Raw genomic sequence first — 20,120 nt, 5'->3', positions numbered from 1 at the left:
CGCACGTCAGCTTGTGGCGATGGTCGAGTCCGGTGTTGGAGGGCTGCTCCGTCATATTGCTCGGTCTGAAGAAGGTGGACGCTTTGGGGCGACGACTGTTAACTACGACTTGGAAACGTCACTCACTCTCGAAGGTGACCACAATACTAATTATTCAGGGAAGAGTAGTAGATGTGGACAGCCTCGTTCCTGTCGTTGGCAGACCAATGGAGATGGTCAATACCGCCACTGAACTGGATTAGTAGTGAGGTCAAGCCTCTCACTATAATGGGCACCGGGTCTATCTTGCTTCGGATGGCGTCCAGGGTATCGTAGAGTAGCTGGATAGTCTGCTTCAGCATCTCCAGCTTATTCACTGTAGGAAGTAATGTCTCCGCTTGGCCTTCTTCTCCTATGAAGGGGCGGCGACCGCTGTTGTTGTTGCGGTTGGTGTTGGTCGTGGTGGTTCGGAATCCACAGCGGCAGACAGGGCAGGTTTTGCCTTCTTGCGTGAGTGCTTCGACCTGTGCGGTTTATGCCCATCTGGACGGTTGCCGCTGCCATATGCGAATTCTGGGCTGTCAGTTCACTGGGATGCTTCGCGACGGTAGCTGTTGCTGTGGGTTTCGAGGCTCTTGCACTCGTTGATGGCGTAGTGCCCTTCATTCGTGTTGCCAGCTCGCGCACCTTTACCGGGCAGGATGAGCTGTTAGCCGGGTGAAGTCCGCTGCAGTTGCAACAGGTAGCCGGTTCCTCACGGGGAAGCATGCAGTCTTTCGCCGCATGGTTCTTACCGCATTGCACGCAGGCTATGGGGACGATGAGTTGTGGCTTCTGTGCCGGAATTATTGGCAGTGGTGGCACTGTGGCGCTTGGGTCTTCTCTATGCTTTAACTTTTATACCGGGCATGCATATAGGAGTTCGGAGGTTTCGTAGATCTTTTGGACCCCAGTGTTTGCCGGATCTCCACGAAGAAGATGCAGCCAGGCTTGCCTGTACGGGCCTGGACCGGATATACTCCTGTTCGTAGCCTCGGTTCTTCAGCTCTTCCTCGAGTTTTGCGATGTCGGTATCCTCCGGTAATTCACGGGTCGCCAGTTTCAGCGAATGTTCCATCGGGGGTGTGTACGTGAACCAAAAGAGTCCAGTGTCTTTCTCCAGGTTGGTGACGTAACACTGGTAAAGCCTGAACTACTCATCGGTTTTCGCCAGGAAGCGTACTCTTTTGCCGTACGGACGCGGGTTGCGAACATGGCCTAACTTATCCCACACCTGTCGGAAGTAGTGCGTCCAATTGAGCAAATGATTCACCACTGTGGGCGGAACCTTCTTGCTCGCAAATGCGAGCAGTGGTTGCAAACTCACCGGAGCAAGAGCGGGCCCAGGCGTGGGCGTCATCCGCAGGGATGGACATGGAGGCGCATGTGGGGGTGAGCCAGGGGTAGTGTAAACCGCCGCGTATGAGCGCGGTGGTGTCGTCTCCATATCCAAAGAGGGCATGGAGAAACCGGAGATCGATATAGGTTTTGGTGCGTTGACTACCGATCTGGCGGTGTTGTTATCCTCTTATTCCCGACATGTTCTGCTCTAGGGAGTTGGGGTAGGGGCAGTGGAAAAGGGGATGGCCGAAGATCTCCGCCAGCGAAATATGGCGTGGGCGTCGTATTTGGTGTGCGGCGAGTTGCGGCTCAAGGCAGCGGCTGGCGCCATAGGGATGCGCGAGCAAACAAATGTGCGCGTTCGTTCCTTTGTCACGCCTGCCATTGGGAGAGCCATGCTTCGACCTTAACGGCCTAGGCGTGGTAGCACTGTACCGGTACGAAGCTTATCGGGCCGTCCCACAGAGCACTAGCTACCACTCCCTTCCCGGTGAGACTCGCTGGCTTAGGAGCGGTAACGGTGGTATCGTTTGTCACCGCGCAAGAGAGTACTTTAAAATACACCTCCTACTTGACGCCTCAGGTCGCAGAGTGGGTAGCCGCAGAAAAAGGTTGGCTTCCGAGTACCTTCACAGCTTTAAGTACAGCGGCTAATCTGCCTAACTGGGCACCCTCAGGCCTGTTGTCTTATATTTTGTATCGGGTACGCGCCCTCAGCGCCCCCCATTTGTCTAGCCAAGTAAATAATGCCATTTGCGGCAAATCTACAGAAGTATTTTCTTCAATAGATACCTAGGTAGGAGTAGTGTATAATTTTTTGATCTCACAATTTACCTGTTAAATAGTATAGCACGCTACAGGTAGTATTTCCCGTGCTTTAAGCGGTCGGAGTACACTATTGTTGCTTAGCTGTATGCAAGATGGTAATTTTTAATTTCATAATTTAGCTATTTATTAGTGGGTTTATGTTCTTTAACATTTTAAAATGACTTCATATAATTGTCATTCCATACTTACATCATTTTAATTTTATTATCATTTCCCAACTTCTGTTAGTTAAAACAATTAAGTGCACCAGCTAACACAGACTTGTGACATTTACATCAAAATTGCTATATAGGAATAGTTATTATAAGTGAATAACAGCAATTTTGCGTATAAATAAAGTACTTGATTTTGAGTGGCCCATACATTTACCTGCTTCATTTACAGCAACTTTGTGTAACAGAAAAAAAAGTGCGATTGCTGTAACCCACACAAACATAGGCTTAAAATAACTTCTAGTAAGTTTTAGGTATTTGACTTGATAGATAATCAAAAAATACATTTTGGTTCTAAAAATCACATTTATAGGCGTAATAGTTTAGGAGATATGATTTTTTTTCAAATTTTTCAAAAGTTTTTGGGCTCTGGTGAACATTTTGCATTTTGTGGGTTACAGCAGGATTGCTTTTTACCGTCGATATACTAACCCAATGAGTCTTGTTACTTGACTAAATAAATAAAAAATAAATTAAATTAAGCATTTGCTTTTAATTGTTTTGATGTGGCCTTTTTTAGACCCGAACTTAAAATGACGGGGGATGGGCTAACACCCTGTATTACCATGCGGTTGGTTATATATTAAGTTGTCTCCTATTTACTTATTGTCGCAGACGTCTCGAACTGACGTACCTGCAATTTTTGAAGAAACTGATTTGCACTTATTACAATTGTCAATAAGACACAAATCACTTTAGCAAAAAATTACAGATACGACTGTTAGCAAAATCAGCCACGTCATGTCTGCTCACCCCATTTGACATTACAGGCACGAGTAAACATGATAATGTAACTCCTCACGGCTTTAGACAGACGGTGTGGCTTGCGACAACCGTCCAAGAGAAACTGTTAGGGGTTGCGGATGTGAAATTAAGTAATTTTTATTTACACAAACGATTTTTTATTCTCGCTCTATTGAATTTTATATTATTAATCCGCTTAAAAGAACATTTTTTTTCGAACACTTTACAATGGGTCTAAACAGGCCACGTTAAAGTAATTCAAAGTAGCAATATTGCTATTTGACATTTACGCATACAAAAGTAGTAATGCAATGTCAACAAATGTCAAATAGCAATATTGCTTTTTGAATTGCTTTAATGTCGCCTATTTAAACTCCGAGTTGTTCATTTGTTTTGCGGCTTTTGCTCTTTATCGCTCGTTCTGTAACCATGGAAAAGTCTAAAATACGCAGTATTTTCGAATACCTATAAGGTTTCAAACAATGCATGAAAACCTTTTGGCTTTTTCGTCGTGACATTTCAACATAAAGCTATTGTGGGGACGTTGCGGTTGGTCGTTCCATTTAAAATATTTCAACACACAATACAAGTGAATCGAAGCAATCAACTGTTTCGGTACCGCCTGCAGTTTCCCAAAACCATTATCCACTTATTGTGTTCCTGTCGGAAAGTTTCGCTGAAATTGTCTATGGGTGCTTATACTTTTTTGATAGTTTATTTCTTTCATTCATTCAGTTGGTAACATAGTTTTGAAGAAGAGATTTGGCAAGATCGGAGTAAGTGGAGTTCCGTGATCTCTGCGTACAGTCATGAGCAATATAATGTACCCACTTTAGGACCCTGTTGCACTAACATATTTGACATTTAGTGAGACTTACAGTTCAATTTGTCAAAAAAGTTAATGTGACATGATACCAAAGTGTATACGTATTAATGCTCGTGACCGTACACTAACGGGTAATAGACGTGATCTTACGTGTGTATGTGTAACTCAGTTACACTTACTTTAACTTGTCAGTTTTTACACAGACTGTTAGTGACATCGTAAAGAATACTGAGGGGGATGATTCAGACCATGATTCTCAGTTAATATAAAGTAAAAATTTCCGTCGCAAAATTAATCTATTTTTTTAAATATTTTCCGTTGCATAATTTTCAACGGAAAATTCCACTTGATATCAACCCAGAATCATGGCCTGAATCATCCCTCAAAGTTTTCATTGCGATGTGTCTAACCTGTGAAATCATGAACTAAGACAGCAGGCTTGAACATTATACACGGCGATATGGCTCACCTATCACGTTGGTCTCTAAAAGGAAGTGTGAGTACGTAGTTCATCTTGTGATTAATGTACTCTGTCGTAAAATAATGAAATAATACATACATGCATATGGCTATTTCCCGTTGGTATAGGCAGAGATCACGGAATTCCACTTACTACGACCATGACACACCACTTTCGCTTCTTTCACTCTCATCAAGAACTTCATGTATGCTCGCCGATTTAGAGAACTCTTGACTTGACCTGTCTTTAGAATATTCTGGATCTGCTCCTGGTATGTACACCTAGGCCTTCCTCTACCAACCCTACCGCTTACACCCGTATCATAAATCTTTTTCGTAAGTCCACTTTCCTTCATTCTCTCTACTACTGGTAGCTGCTCCTTGTCGGCTCAGCTTCCTTCCTGCCACCGCTATCAACCGACCTGGGGAAGATTTTATAACACCTTTTCTTATTTTAAATGCTAAACGAATGACGATGGATTTAAAAAGTTCAAATACCTATGTGTACTTCTGTATTAACTATTTACAACAATAATTTAAAGTCGACAATATCTATGTTTTCATTTATGAATAACTTCAAGTAAAACCTACTTCTCACTTTTATATCATTTATTTTCTTCTTCTTCTTTCTTTAAATATTAAAACATTACAATGTACGAACGTATAATGAACTAAAATATTATAACAAGTAGCTATGTCATGTTTGTTATCCACTAGGGCAATGTATCGGAGCGTTATCTGGCATCAGAAAGAAACTCATATCCTGCGAGGGCACCGACGCGTGTCACATTTGAGACGGAATGAGACGGTGATAAGAGAGGTGATAACTTGTAAGGGACTAGACTGTTCAAAGTGGGCATTCGGCTTTTATTAATATAGTGTAAGGTCGTATATCGTATTTTCGTTTTTATAGTACCGTGTGAGAGCGAGCGCACCTCATTTGTCCGGCCAAGTAGTTAATGCCATATAAGGCGAACTGTTTTTGTCCCACTTACCAGTGATTAAGGAAGTTCACAAAGAGAAACTCGATTTTTTTGACTCGGATGGGATTTTGGCAAGCCGGGAGAAGCGTGTTAACAATTTACGCTGTCGTTTTTCGTAATCATTTGCTTAGGCAAGTTGACTTAAGGCCCCAAGTTCATAGATCTTCGATATCGGCGACTTGTGTAGCTCGTAACGACCGCAAGTGGTAAGTCGCGGACACTGCTGTAAGTGAATGAAAGAAAAACATTGTATAAAATCATGTTAGTGTGTTAGCCCACATGACGTCACATTTTAATTTAGGTATAAGTTTCTGTGTTCGTTTTCCATGTTTCTATATAGAAAATATTTCGTGTGTGCGTTGACTTTTGATGTGATGTCATTATAATGTATGTATATATTCATGTGCAATCCGTGTCTGTGGTGTCCTAAATAATAAATGTTTCTTTCTTTCTTTCTTTAATTGCTTGTCCTTCACCTTCGGTACGCTAAGGAGTACTTACAGAGCTAGTTTCGTTTGATGCCTTGTGGCTCGGGTGTGAGTTTACGTACGGTCTCGAGTACTAACATGTGTATACACTTTGAAACCATGTCACATTAACTTTTTTGAATAAGTAAACCGTAAGTCTCATTAAACGTCAAATATGATAGTGCGATAGGGTTCTAAAGTGGATACATGATATATTGCTCATGACTGTACGTACCTATGGAGTAAATAATTGCATATGTCCAGGAGCGAGCGTTGAAGCATTAAAGGTTTAGTACGATCTACTTTGACCCGGCGTGTGCATATGAAACGATTAATGAATGTGGAGGAAGCAAGAGAAGTGTGTCAGGATCGAAGCAGATGGAATTCTACAGTTTCTGCTTACCCCGGTGGGAAACAGGCAGAATGTATATGCAATTCAATTAAATTTTTGAAGTATAGCTACTGTCATCTACTATCCATGTCCTGCACTAATAATCATAAACGCGTAAGTAACTTTACACGTCTATCTAATACCTTTTTAAGCGTTTAAAAATTAGTAAAAAGAATCGGATAATTTAGATGCGATTTGGCAGGCAGATAGATAGCTTGAACCACAGATAAGTACATAGCGTAAAGCGTGAAATACGAGATGTTAGTATATTTTTTTGCAAAAGTCACAATAATATTCAAAGTATAACTACCAATAATTTACGTAGGCACGTAAAAATCCTTTATAATACGTTCATGAATATTCCACCGGTAGGACGTAGGTGTCGGCATGTCCTATCTATGATCTAAGAGAGTGCCATATAAGGTCATATCCACTTACATTTTATAACCTCAACCCTGTACACACATATTTTTAGGAAAATGTTACCCGGCGAACAACGAGCCAGTTCTAGTTAGGTAACGTCGGGGTAAGTAGATACATAAGGGAGCTTTTCATTTATTTATGTAATGCAAATCTAAATTAAATACATTATAATATAATTATATCAACGTATTTATTACTTTGAGAGAAATGGTTTGGAAAAGTAATTATCTATTTAAAATTGAAAATCATCAAATGTAGAAACAAGCGGCAAAGCAAGAGGGTAGACAGTTATGTTTGCCCTTAGAAAAAATATGGATCAACCTACTCCACTCCAATTTCATCAGTCGTCCCGTGATCAAGGCACTTGCAACAGTGTTGAATTGAAATATCGGGAGTCCGGTATTATGTCTTTTAATTTTGAAAATCATTATCTAACCAAGATGTTATTTGTTTCAACTATTCGCTTACAAGTGACAGGAGGGCAAAGGGGATGCGTTGAGGTAAAAAACTGATATCAAAGAGGGACAATGAAAAGAGTAACAATACAGAGGTGTATACCATGAGAGCCCTCTCAGAGGAGACAATAGCCTCGGAGGGCAGATGGACAAAAAGTATTTCACTTTTTTGTACACTTCTCGGCTTGTTGTTAGAGAATTACGAGTAACTCCATTGAACGATACTTCTGTGTTGAGTGTCAAAGATGAAAAGATTTCCTAAAGACTATTCACTGATTTCGTAATAAATTCAAAAAATCAGATTCATAAATATCTTTACGAGGGCTGTTTGATAACTGGCCGAAATGAAAAACTTTTTAAAACTAAAATGGAACAAAATATATACCGTTCTATTTTTAAATCTTTAGTAAGCTTACATGCAAAATATTATTTCATTGGCGCCAAAAAGTCTACTTTTATGCGACGATTGATTTTTATTTACTAATTACGTTTGAAAAATGGAAAAAAACTGAAGTTCGGGTCGTTATTAAGACCTACGTTTTGAAGGGAAAAATTGCAAATCAGATTAAAGCCAAGCTGGATGCCGTATTAGGTGACTCTTCTCCTGCGATGAGTACTCGTATTCAGTAACATAGTTACACTTTGAATCGTTATTTTTAGATAACGAACGTCTCATTCTCCTAAAACTACTGCAGCTTCTCATAACCTGTATAGCCCGGGAAAAGAAGCTGGAAGAAAAACCTCGGCACAGGGGCTTGACGTTAATTTTTACACCGTTACTTCTATTTAAGTATATAAATCACCATAAATCTTCGCCTTATACCTGTCTTCTTCTTCTATCGTGTGGGTTGTGAGGTGGATTACCAACCTCATCAACCCTTCACCTATATACCTAGTAAAAACATCGCAAACGCCTTTTTGAAAAATCACATTCGATTGTGATTTTTGTTAACAAAACCTTTTAGTAGATACGCTAGTTCAAATCCAGATAAAAAAATTCTGGTCTCAATTTTTCTCGGGATTGAAATTAAGTGCAAGAAATCTAGGTTTTTTGAAGCAGATTTTCTTCATTTAGCTAGGTAATTTATAATAATAAAAATGATCTAAAAATAACAATAATAACAAAGTAGTTAGGTAATTACAATGTTTAATATTCTATATTAATACGTCGCGTAGTAAGTATGCGTAATATAATAAAATAAAAATATTTTGCATTTGTATGACAGTCACAGCATTTTGTAAATTGCCCGCTATAAACCCTAATGCCAGAGAAGTAGCGATAAACGGGTAGAGACCGGTTTAAATAAATAAGTACAGTCATGAGCAATATGCTGTCCCCACTTTAGGACTCTGTCGCACTAACATATTTGACATGTAGTGAGACTTACAGTTCAATTTGTCAAAAAAGTTAATGTGACATGGTACCAAAGTGTATACATATTAATGCTCGTGACCGTACATGAATTAATGACAGTTAAAATTATCATTCTGGTTTTATTACACTTACCCGTCCGATAGGCTAGATGCGTCAAGGTCACGGGTTACCATTGTCTTTTCTTTCCCCACCAACTTGCTCATGATCGTGGTTACCATGGTTACGCCCCGTCGATTGCTATTAGACTACACGATCTGATCGGCAAACGGGAGTTGATGGGGAGTAACCATGGTAACCACCCAAGAAGCATTTTAAGCACACCCCAGACGTTCCATACAAAAATCTCATTTTACCATGTACCGAGTTACCGCGTAAGTGCGACGTTCCCCCTTACTCCTTAGCGGTTTAAGGTCATTTAGACTAAAGTAGCAAAAGTTGATGGTAGGGCTGGCAGAGGAAGACCGAGAAGGACTTACGATGACCAAATTGGAGATGTCTTTAGAAAAGGTTTAATACGATCTACTCTGAACCGGCGGCGTGCATGTATGAAGCGATTGATGAATGTGGAGGAAGCAAGAGAAGTGTGTCAGGATCGAAGCAAATGGAATTCTTTAGTCTCTGCTTACCCCGGTGGGAAATAGGCGTGAGTTTATGTATGTATGTAAGATCTAGAGGGGGCGAGGTAAGTCTAGATGGGTGCCCGATACGAATTGGTACGGGGCAAAGAATTATTTCTGTGTGGATGGAGCAAATATAGGTGCGCGTGTTATCGGTACGTGGTCTTCATCATGACGTCCAAACCGAATCCGGCGACGGCGACTCCTAAATACCTACTCGTATCCCGGGTCTGCGAAGCGCACTAATGCGTCGATCATGACCCAGCTCCAAATAAAAACTCGTCGGTCCACTATATGCCAACAACGCATCCTTTCTTATTTCGGCCACACGATGCGCAGAGGTGATGACAGTTTGGAGAAACTGATTGTGTTTGGGAACACTGAAGGCAAAAGATCGCGTGGTCGTTCACCGACTAGATGGACTGATCAAGTGAAAGACGCGTCGTCTTCCAAGTTCTACACAGTAGTAAGGGAAGCGCTGGACAGGAACCGGTGGAGGCAGATCATACGCTCCAGGTGCAACCCTGATGCTGACCACGATCCTCAGATATGAGGGACCGACCAAGAGAGAGAGATCCCGGGTCGCAGTGGTCGTTGAAGCATATAAAAGTAAGTGCGCAATGCAAATAAATGTCAAATAACAATATTGCTTTTTTAGATTTCTGATGAATTTGGTGAATTGCTTTGCCCAAATCCCCTGGTAGTTGCGGCTTCCGAGTACATTCCGCTTAGGGACGGTACTGAAAAGTATCGGCGTCCGAAGGACGTAATATACGATCCCGACGACCCGATTACTCTAGCCATAGAGGCAGCCAATCAGCTCGCGACACCAAACACTTCAGGTCCCCGATACCGACCCCGCCGGCGTGGTCGACGATTTCCCTCATTCAGCGCTTATTGCTATCGACCCACTAGGGTCGATTAATTCTTTCAAATATTTTTCCTTTCAGACGACGCCCTGAGCCGAGGTTCGCGCCCAACTGGGCACCCTCAGGCCTGTTGTCTTAAACGTTGTACCGGGTGAGAGCCTTCAGCGCTCCCCATTTGTCCGGCCAAGTAGTTAATGCCATCTGCGGCAAGTCTACAATAAGTCACGTCAAAAAAAAAAAGAAAAAGAATTGCTTTGATGTGCCCTTTTTAACCTACCCTGCAGGGTTAAAATGTGCATCGTGGTAAAAATGTTGTCACGGTCATTTATCGATTCTGATGACATCATTATGTCGTTTTGTCGATTGGTGCTAATATCTTAACCCAGATAAGTCATGTCGTTCTGTCAAAATACGAACAAAATCACGTGACACGCATGTTAGGGAAAAAACAAACTTCGATTTCGACATTTATTGAATCGATCGATAATTTTATCACGGTGTGCAAGTTAGCCCTGCTGGTCTGGCTAGCGAAACCGATTTTCGACTTGAAGGTCCGGGTACATGGCACACAATAAAGCTGGCTTGACGAATTGAGTGCAAAGTTATAGGTGATTTTTCGCTTTCCGCAGCTCTCATGGCCACAGCATAACGAGTTTCGAGGAAAGGAATGGCTTTTTTCACATTTCTCACATTGGACAGTGCGGAACGGCAAAATTAAATTATAAAAATGCTAATTCGATGTCGGTTTGTTTGCGGTAAGTGTGGGCGACTGCCGTACCGTCAGCTTAATGTCATTCGGTTTGAATTACACGATTGTAGAAATAAATTGCTTTAAGTATACTTATTTTGTTTCCCCTCCGGTTGATTGAGGGGAGGCCTGTGCCCAGCAGTGGGACGTATATAGGCAGTTTATGTTATGTATATTTTGTTTTCGCAAAGGCCGGATGGGTGACCACAAAATAAAGAAGTTTCATCTCGAGCTCCTCCGTCCTTCGGAAGGCACGTTAAGCCGTTGGTCCCGGTTACTACTTACTGATGTAAGTGAGTAATCATTACATGAGCCATGGCAGCCTTTGGCGGCTCAATAATACCCCTAACACCGGGGTTGCTGAGGTTGGTAATCCACCTCACAACCCACATACTAGAAGAAGAAGAAGACGGGCATAGAGTGAGGGCCATTCAAAGTCATTACTGAATTATTACTATCTATCTTGCCGACCGTTTTCCATCAGCCGCGGCTGCGACTGCGAGGTACGGTCACGAGTACTAATATGTCTACACTTTGAAACCATGTCACATTAACTTTATTGACAAATTAAACCGTAAGTCTCATTAAATGACAAATATGTTAGTGCGACAAGGTTCTAAACTGAGTATATGATATTGCTCATGACTGTACTATAACCGCTTTAATCACCCGGAGGGGATATAAAAGATTAAGACAAAAGTAAACAGAACAAACTCGCTCCAAAATCAATTTGAACCCGGCTCGGGTTAACCCTGCAGGTATTATTAACCTTAAGCTGTGAGCACTAAATATTATCTTAATGGTTGCCACGCCTCTGTCGCCGGCTTCTGCCTCTCACTGAAATAAAATATGGCTGAATGAAAATTGAATTCGCATTTGAGAGGGTTTAATCGAGAGGTAGATATTTGATTCCGCTCTCTATTTATTTCGAAGGAAGCTGATGGAATGTTCGATGAAAACAGCCGTTGGAAAATGGACGATTTTTCATAAAGAAATCTGTACTATAGGGAAATCTATACTTTATATACTAACTAATCTATCTACAGAGTGAAATTCTCTGCCTTCTTCTGTATTTCCGAATGCATATAACCCTGGTGCTTTCAAAGGTAGAGTGAACAGGCACCTTTTGGGCGCGCTCTTATTTATGTCTTCGGGCTAAGAGCAAACTCATCTATAATAATGCATATTCTGTGTAAAATCTGAGCCCTAGTTAGGAGGACATTACAGGCTGATCACTCAATTGTCCGAAAGCAAGATGATCCTTCAGAGGGTACGTTAAACCATTGGTCCCGGTTACAACTTACTGATGTAAGTACGTATTCGTTACATGAGCCATGTTAGGGGCCTTTGGTATCAAAAAAATGGTGGTATCAGCCAGGTATCAAATATGGTTCAAAAGATACAGCCTTATAAAGGTTGAACTTTGAGACCCTCTCACAGACAAACGGACGTAAAAACGGTTTACGGGTACTAATCGGAAACCGTCTCTATACAGAACTGGAAAAGTACTTTACAACCATTTTTCATTGGAATAAAAAACAATCATTTTTTATTTGACTGAAATAATCATTTATAATTCTTATTTTTAAATGATATAAAAAACTACCTCTACTAAAGAAAAAAATATTAAAATCGAACCTGTCCCTGGCAAGTTAGAAGTGAAACCCTTCATTGACTCCACTAAGAGTCTATTTATCTTATTCAAGCCTCGACTATGACGGACGAAGGACACTATGAATGATTTCACAATCCTTTGTACGAAAAATCGCTATTATTTCGCTTTCACTTTAAACAATTTATTTTCTAAAAACATCATAATAGGTGTTGTTTAGCTTGAAAATTTTTCTTAAGTAAAAGTAAGTTGTTTGAAAAGGGTCTTTATTAAACAAGGAATATTTTTGTAGAGGTGTTTATTATAGACGTAGCATCGTAGCGCGTAGCAGCGTAGCATGCTTGAAGGCTCTACGGAATGACATAGCATAAGCATACTTTCGAGAAAGACTTACAAAGGAAGTTGATAAGCATATTTTCATAAGCGTATTTCTAAAGAATTGCACAATAAATATTTCTGAGTAGTTAGAATTTAGTACTTATTTCGTATTATATCGTGACTAGAATAAAGTCACAATTCCCGGGTATCCGAAATAAATCGCGTGGACGTTGTAAAAGGGGCATTGTGCGATTTTTACGGTTCGCTTGATGATGGTCAGTTTATAGACTTTAAAGGTTTATTGAGTGCCAGATTCCAATTTGAAAAGAACGGAATGGTTCAGGTCTCGAGGGATAAAATTTGACGTTTCGCGTCGATTGCTCGAGTTTAGTTCGCCTTTTTGGGTCGATACAGCTTTGTTTGGGTTTTATTAGTTTTAGTGTTTCAGACGGCAGCGTTTTAGGGCTCTAACTTACTAGAACTCCATTGTGACACAACTACGGTCGCGCCACCAACTAATGTATGCAGTTGTTTAAACGGTGCCTGACATTTAGCTAAGTTGCAAACGTTTACCGATACCAAATCCGATGTCCCTTTATATCGATCCCATACATTTTTATCCCTGTTTCTGTTGTTTTTCGGAGTCGTTTGCAACTTGGTTGACCCCTCTAGTGGCAACTGCATGGTCACGTCACCATGGTGTTATAATGAGATATGGCCCTTAGGATATGTTATATTTATTAGATTATAACGTTAGGTTAGATTACGTATTTCAGTTGCTGTCCTAATATAAAGTAAGTAAAGTAAGTTTGTAAGTATGTTATATAAGTATTCATTTGCAAGTATTTATTAGTAAGTTGTACTTATAATTAGTACCCGCAATCTTTCAATATTTTTTTTACATTTTTCCTCACCTTATGGTTGTCTGGAAGAAATCGCTTTAAGCGATAATGCCGCCATTTGCCATGTACTTAGTTAAGAGACTTTTTGTAATTATTTCTTTTTATTTTGGTGCAATAAAGTGTATTTGTATTGTACTGTATTGTATAAAAACAAAAGTGACTTAGTTTCACCTTCACGGCTTGTAGCAGCACGGGTTGTAGTATTTTATCTATCTATCTATCTTGTCACGGGTACAAAATAAATCACAAGACTCAAGGTGTCAAAACCAATGTGGTGTAAGTTTCCCACTCACTCCTGAATTTAGGTCAAAATAATTGTCACAAAGACCCAGTTTGCTTTCTGAAAGAAGTAACCTTTGACCTTGACGATGGATGGCAAGTATTCAGCCTCATCTCGAGAATAACGCTTATTATTTTGGTAACAATTTATAATATTTCCCCTTTCATTTTACTTAACTTACTTGTTTTATAAGACCACGTTCGTTTAGGTTACGTATTAGAAAGAAAGAATTAAATTTTTGTTATAAAGAGACACCACAGTAACAAATATCAAACAAAATATGGAATAAGTTACAATCAAAACACGCTAAAAAACAACTTACACAACAGAGTACAAATAAATAGATAGTAAACATTAAGACAATTATTATATAATATAGAAGACTAAAAGACGTATATTTACTTAAGTGGAGATGTCCTTAGAAAAGGTATAGTACGATCTACTTTGAACCGATGAATGTGGAGGAAGCAAGAGAAGTGTATCAGGATCGAAACAAATGGAATTCCATAGTCTCTGCTCACCCCGGTGGGAAGTGAGAGTTTATGTATTACAGTATTTTAATACAAATAAGTATATAAAATTGAGATAATTCCGTCGATTACAAGCAATACTTAGTCATCATCACCAGCCCATTAACGTCCCCACTGCTGGGGCACGGGCCTTCCCTATGTATGTATGGATAGGGAGATCGGGCCTTAAACCATCACGCGGGCCCAGTGCGGATTGATGGTTATTAACGACTGCTAATGCAGCCGGGACCAATGGCTTAACGTGCCTTCCGAAGTACGGAGGAGCTCGAGATGAAAACTTTTTTTTTGTGGTCACCCATCCTATGACCGGCCTTTGCGAAAGTTGCTTAACTCCAACAATCGCAGACCGAGCGCGTTTACCGCTTTTAAAAAAAAACAATCAAAACATAAAACATACAAAACCATTGAAAGAAATAAAATCTTTATTCTCCAATTAAATAATTTTATACAGCACTCAGGTTTAGTGATTCTGGAATCACCTGTAAAAGCGTGGAGCGCTCGAGTTGAGGAACAATGTGTAGTACGCGCCGGCGCAGGGACATTAAAAAGTGCTAAAACAGAAATCAACGGCGATAAAAAGCAAAGCTCACCGAGCGTTCATTGAAATTTCACAGGACACTGGACGACACATGAGCGAACAGCGGGGGAGAGCCTTAGTATGCTGATACTTGAGCTATGTCAGGAGCCTTTGGCGGCTCAATATTTGTCTCGAAATGTAATTATTTCTCGAATTTAAATAATCATAATAAGTAATATTAAAATGCTTCATATCGTCAACATGCATCCATCCACACTCACGCTTCTTCAAAAGGCAGTAATTCTAAATAGATGGAGCATCGTCAGGAAGAGTTTATCTCTGAAACAATAAAAGCACTTGGCTACGGCCCGTGCCACTTGAACCTCTTCGGAGAGAACTAAAATATATAAAGATATATAATAATATTAAAATGCTTCATATCGTTTTTATTTCTACTCAAGTAAGTCATGGATTTGTAGATTATTTATGACATAACAACACAGGCCGGTAAAAAGTTGACAATTATGGCGGACTGTCATTACGAAAAAACTAAATCATTTTTAGAGAACAAATGAAAGTGCTTAAGAGCAGAGAACAGAAAACGTTAAACAGAAAATTTTAGCTCAGGACGTCCACCTCCACCTTATGATTATTTCGACAAACATCCGCCTTGCTTTTATGTAATTGTTTTAGTAGAAATTTGATATCATGTTCTTGTCTTTTTTTTGTGTGTGGCTTCCTTTTATAGTAAACTATTTCTATTCTATTATATTCTAAAACAGATAACATTCAGGTATACCTTTTACTTAAAAGGAGTAACCAAAAAAATATTTGTTAAAGTGTAACAGGTTAAGAAATAAACTAATTTTATTTTTTATTTTTATTTTTATTTTTTATTCAGAAACAGATCAGGAAAAACTAATGGTGTGTTTTCAGATAATATAACAAACAGATTTATCATTCTTGTCGATGCGCAGGAAGAATTATCAGTTAAGTCTTTTAATACTTATATATTTTTCTAATTATCAGTTATGCTATATTTTGTGGACACTTTATACCTCAAACCTCATTTTACCCAGATACTACACATTGACGTCATCGTACACGCGCATTTATGTGTGTGACGTCAGACGCCACACGATTGAAGACTAAAGTAAGACCGAAGGGTGAGGAGAATTGTGAGGTAAACCTAGCTCAGACGCTGGTGGGGAGCAGAGAGTTACCGTTCTATACGTAGCATTATTGCTTATTCTATGACCAAGGTTGGTGAAGAACGAATAATTAATAAAGGACATGACCTATTCATTGACTGGTCTTCTTCTTCTCTTGTTCGTATGTTCTGGCAACAATGACTTACTGAATGACCTCATCAACTCTGGTGTTAGGGTTACTAAATTGATCTGTCAAAGGCCTGACATGATTACTGACTACATGTTTACTTAAGTAAATAGTAGCCGGGACCGACTACTTAACGTACCCTGAATCACAGATCATTTTACTTTCAGACAATCGGGTGAACAGCCTACTTTTATCGAAATGCTAATCTTCTAACCACTAGACCATGGAGGCCGTTGACTGGTCCTACCGCACTCAAAACGTGTAAAATGTTTGACGCACGCGAAAACACGTGTTAAACTATCTTAATTACATGACCTCTGTCGTAGTGATAAACAACGCGAACAGCTGATTAAAAGTTTCCAGTTATGAGTGTGTTTCTCTCCAACGTAGACTGAATGAATGACATCCTCAATTACGCTGGGTAAAACCTAGGCTACTGCCACAGTTCATCTCAGGCCTTTACATCTTTATCAGATGATTCAAACAGCGTTTCTGTGGCAGCTTTTAAAATGGCTGTAAAGTCCAATGCGAGAGCGACAGTAGCGGCCGCACGACTGGCATTGTAGTTGAGGGTTACTAGATGGTACAGGTGGTAAATCGGCCCTCTCACTTCTGTGTCGCCTCTCGCGCTTGTCGGCTAGATTCTGGAACCAGGTTTTATCGTGTGCTTTGCACCCATCGGCCAAAGACGTCCTCCACTTATTCCGGTCACTGGCCAGGTCCTCCCATTTATCGGGGCTGATCTTAAAAGCAAGCATGTCACGCTTTGTGCAGTCTTTAAATCGCAACAACGGCCTTCCCACCTTTCTTTTTGCAAAGGCAACTTCGCTCAACAGGGTACGTCGTGGTAAGCGGACACGTCGTGCGTCGTGGTGCCACAGTTAGAACTTATATAATAAACTATGGGCCATAACCATTAAGTATTAGTGACAATATTTGTTTATGTACACCTTAATTCTATTAAAGTAATTTGGTATCATGTAATCTATGTACACTTAATAAATATTTATGGAACACGACATTCGTGACTCACTAAGCAGTGTCCACATAATACCAACGTCAAAAAGGTACGCTTTGGCATCGATACCATTTCAACATTTATAAATAATTTGGCAACCTTGCCGGCTACGTATCGTCTCTATAAGATATGGCCATTAAACTTACGGGTTGTATGTTCATAAAAGTATCAGCGAAACACGTCATCAAAATACAGGGTGTTAGTGACATCAGAACGAATACTGAGGGGGATGATTCAGACCATAATTAAAAAAAAAAAACTAAAAAAAACCTATGAATTTTGCGACGGAAAATTGATATCAACACAGAATCATAGTCTGAATCATCCCTCGTAGGTTTCGTTACGTTGTCACTAACATCCTGTATGAAGATTTTTTTTAAATGAATACTTATCCGCTTACGTCGATTATTTGTGCCACAATCGCGTTCATAATGAAACCGTGCGAAATTCGTACCGGAGGTAATCAGCCGGAATTATAAAGTATCCCCGATGACAATCCGTTTGCGCGTCACCCTGTCCCTTTTCCGGCCTGTTTGTTTTAAAAACCCTTCAAAATTCCAAAAGGGTAATACCCAAAATACCGAAAACAATGTTTTAAACACGAAAACGCGGTGGCATAAAACGAAATGGCGGCGTAAAAATTGCAGATTGATTTTATGTCAACGAGTTGCGAGGATAATAATTTTGTCGGGTGCCTAAATCTTGACACGTTTCCTCATATTGTTTGTTTGCTTTGGATTATAGCGAGTTCGTTTGTTAAGAAAGCACAAGTGGTTGGTGGAATGAAATACTCAAGTTTTACTTGTTATTTACTACTTAAATGAAGGTATTTCAGAAGATAAAGGACATATGTGAACACTTTAAAATACAATTGAAGTATAATATAGTAAATATAAAGCTTTGTCACTTACCAGCTTTACAAGGGTCCATTCCAAGGTCTCCTGAGTCTTTATGTTCAAAGTGTCTTGACAACAGCTCGTCTATAGTGTACTTGTGTTGCTCCTCTCTCGCCAGTTCCGAGGTTACTTCGGCGCTTGCACACATGAAAATGGTCAGTATTACACTGACCAACGCCGCGAGCGGACGTCGACGCCGCGATGTCATTCTGAACTGCATTTTTATCACTCAAGCACTACAACATAGCACTAATTTTGCGTTTGTTCCTGAAACAAGGAAAAATGGTTTGTTAAAAGTGTAAATTTCTTTTATATTAAAGCGTAAGTAAATAAATATTGTTAAATCCAATACACGGTGATAAGGTCATCGTAACGAATACTAAGGGAGATGATTCTGGTAATAATTCTGAGTTGATATCAAGTTGAATTTCCTATCGAAAAAGTCATGAAAATTTTGTAACGGAAAATTCCCCTTGATATACTCAGAATCATGGTCTGAATCATCCCTCAAAGTTTTCGTTACGATGTCACTAACACCCTGCGTAAAAATTAAGTATATACGTAATATTGAACACCTTTTAGGTGAGAAACTTAAACGAGTTTTCCGTTAGTATTAATGTTAATAACAACAAAACTACTGAAACATATAATCCTATTACAGAGATTCAAGAGCAAGAACAGATTACAACACTCCTCAACATTACCGCAGCACGCGACAGTTTTACGAATAAATCACAGTTAGAACTAAAAGGGTAACGTTTAATCTCGTAAATACGGTAGGGATGTAGACAAATAGAGTGGCTTTCTAGACCGCAAGCCTTGCTCGCCGCAAGATGCGGTATTCGCCATTAGAAGGCTGCTCCAAGCTTCCTCCAGCGATTGATCTTAAGTTTGAAAGATTTGACTTGGATTAAACATACCCCGAATTACAGATGCAAAGACGATTCGTTGGGAATAGTAAAAACCAAAGTTGTAAGGGAAACTTGCTTTGAATTGCGTCTAAGTGTGTTTATTTATCATTTTTTAATGCATTATTTATCCATTAAGTCCTGTGGTTTGGCGCCGGTTCGAAACCTGGTACCGAGTTTTCACTAACACGCTTGGCTCGGCGTTTATAGACGGCAATATGGCTCACCACCTATCACGTTGGTCTAACAGAAAGCTCGGTGAGGTGTGGGTACTTAGTTTATCTTGCGATAGATGTACTTTCTTATCCCAATTGGGATTAGTCGTGACTTTATATTGTATGTATGGGTTTATCTTTCGATTGCGTAAGAAGAAAACTCATCATATCAAGTACGTGGGTACCTACCTTACAAACTGCCTGCGAATTGTCTTTATGCGCTTACGGCTTTGCCAACCTTTATAGAGATCGCTGTTATGAACGGCTTTCACGGCCCAGTGTAAAGCGATGAGCTCACGATCCGGAGGTCTTGGGTTCAATACCCGGTGGTAACATGTCTAACAAAAAACACTTTAAGAGACTTTTCCTGGTTGGGTCAGGACTTTGCAGGCTGAAATCTTTCAGCCAGGCAGTCTTTTTACTTAAGAACTTAAGTAAAACTTAGTACTTAAGTACTTAAGATTGCCCGTGTAAAGCCTTGTCACGGCATGGGCCTTTGGCGACTCAATAATAAACCTGACATCAGGGTTGATGAGAACGGTCACTGACCTCACAACCTACACGATAGAAAAAGACGAGCGTGAGTATACACGTGCATAGAAAAGCCACACATTAATAATTATTATTACCAAATGAAAGGCCCACCTTTTATCAGAACCTCGTCGAAAGAGTAAAAAAAAGTTTGTTTGAGAATATCAAACACGGTGTCCCTTTACCTTTACCTGTTACACGCTCGTTAACCGAAGTTTCCTCTGAAGCAGAGGACGTTACCGGTTAGTTAAATACCGGCACGTACCGGTACCGGTGCGGTATCCACCGGTCGTTTTCGC

At 40.0% G+C, this 20,120-nt stretch overlaps 1 protein-coding gene across 1 annotated transcript in view; it reads right to left on the bottom strand.

Moving 5' to 3' along the window:
• The window catches only part of LOC126381447 (tolloid-like protein 1), a 151,882-nt gene extending 133,449 nt beyond the window's left edge, over window positions 1–18,433 (bottom strand). The window contains exon 1 of the mRNA XM_050030919.1: window positions 18,183–18,433. Coding sequence (XP_049886876.1) covers window positions 18,183–18,387 — 205 coding nt within the window. The 5' untranslated portion in view covers window positions 18,388–18,433. The remainder of the gene's footprint in view (window positions 1–18,182) is intronic.
• Between the last annotated feature and the right edge of the window lie 1,687 nt (window positions 18,434–20,120).

This window comes from Pectinophora gossypiella, unplaced genomic scaffold (assembly GCF_024362695.1).
Source record: "Pectinophora gossypiella unplaced genomic scaffold, ilPecGoss1.1 Pgos_54, whole genome shotgun sequence".
Lineage (NCBI taxonomy): Eukaryota > Metazoa > Arthropoda > Insecta > Lepidoptera > Gelechiidae > Pectinophora > Pectinophora gossypiella.
The sequence above is the reverse complement of the archived record's forward strand: the minus strand, read 5'-3'. Positions and strand labels throughout refer to the sequence as shown.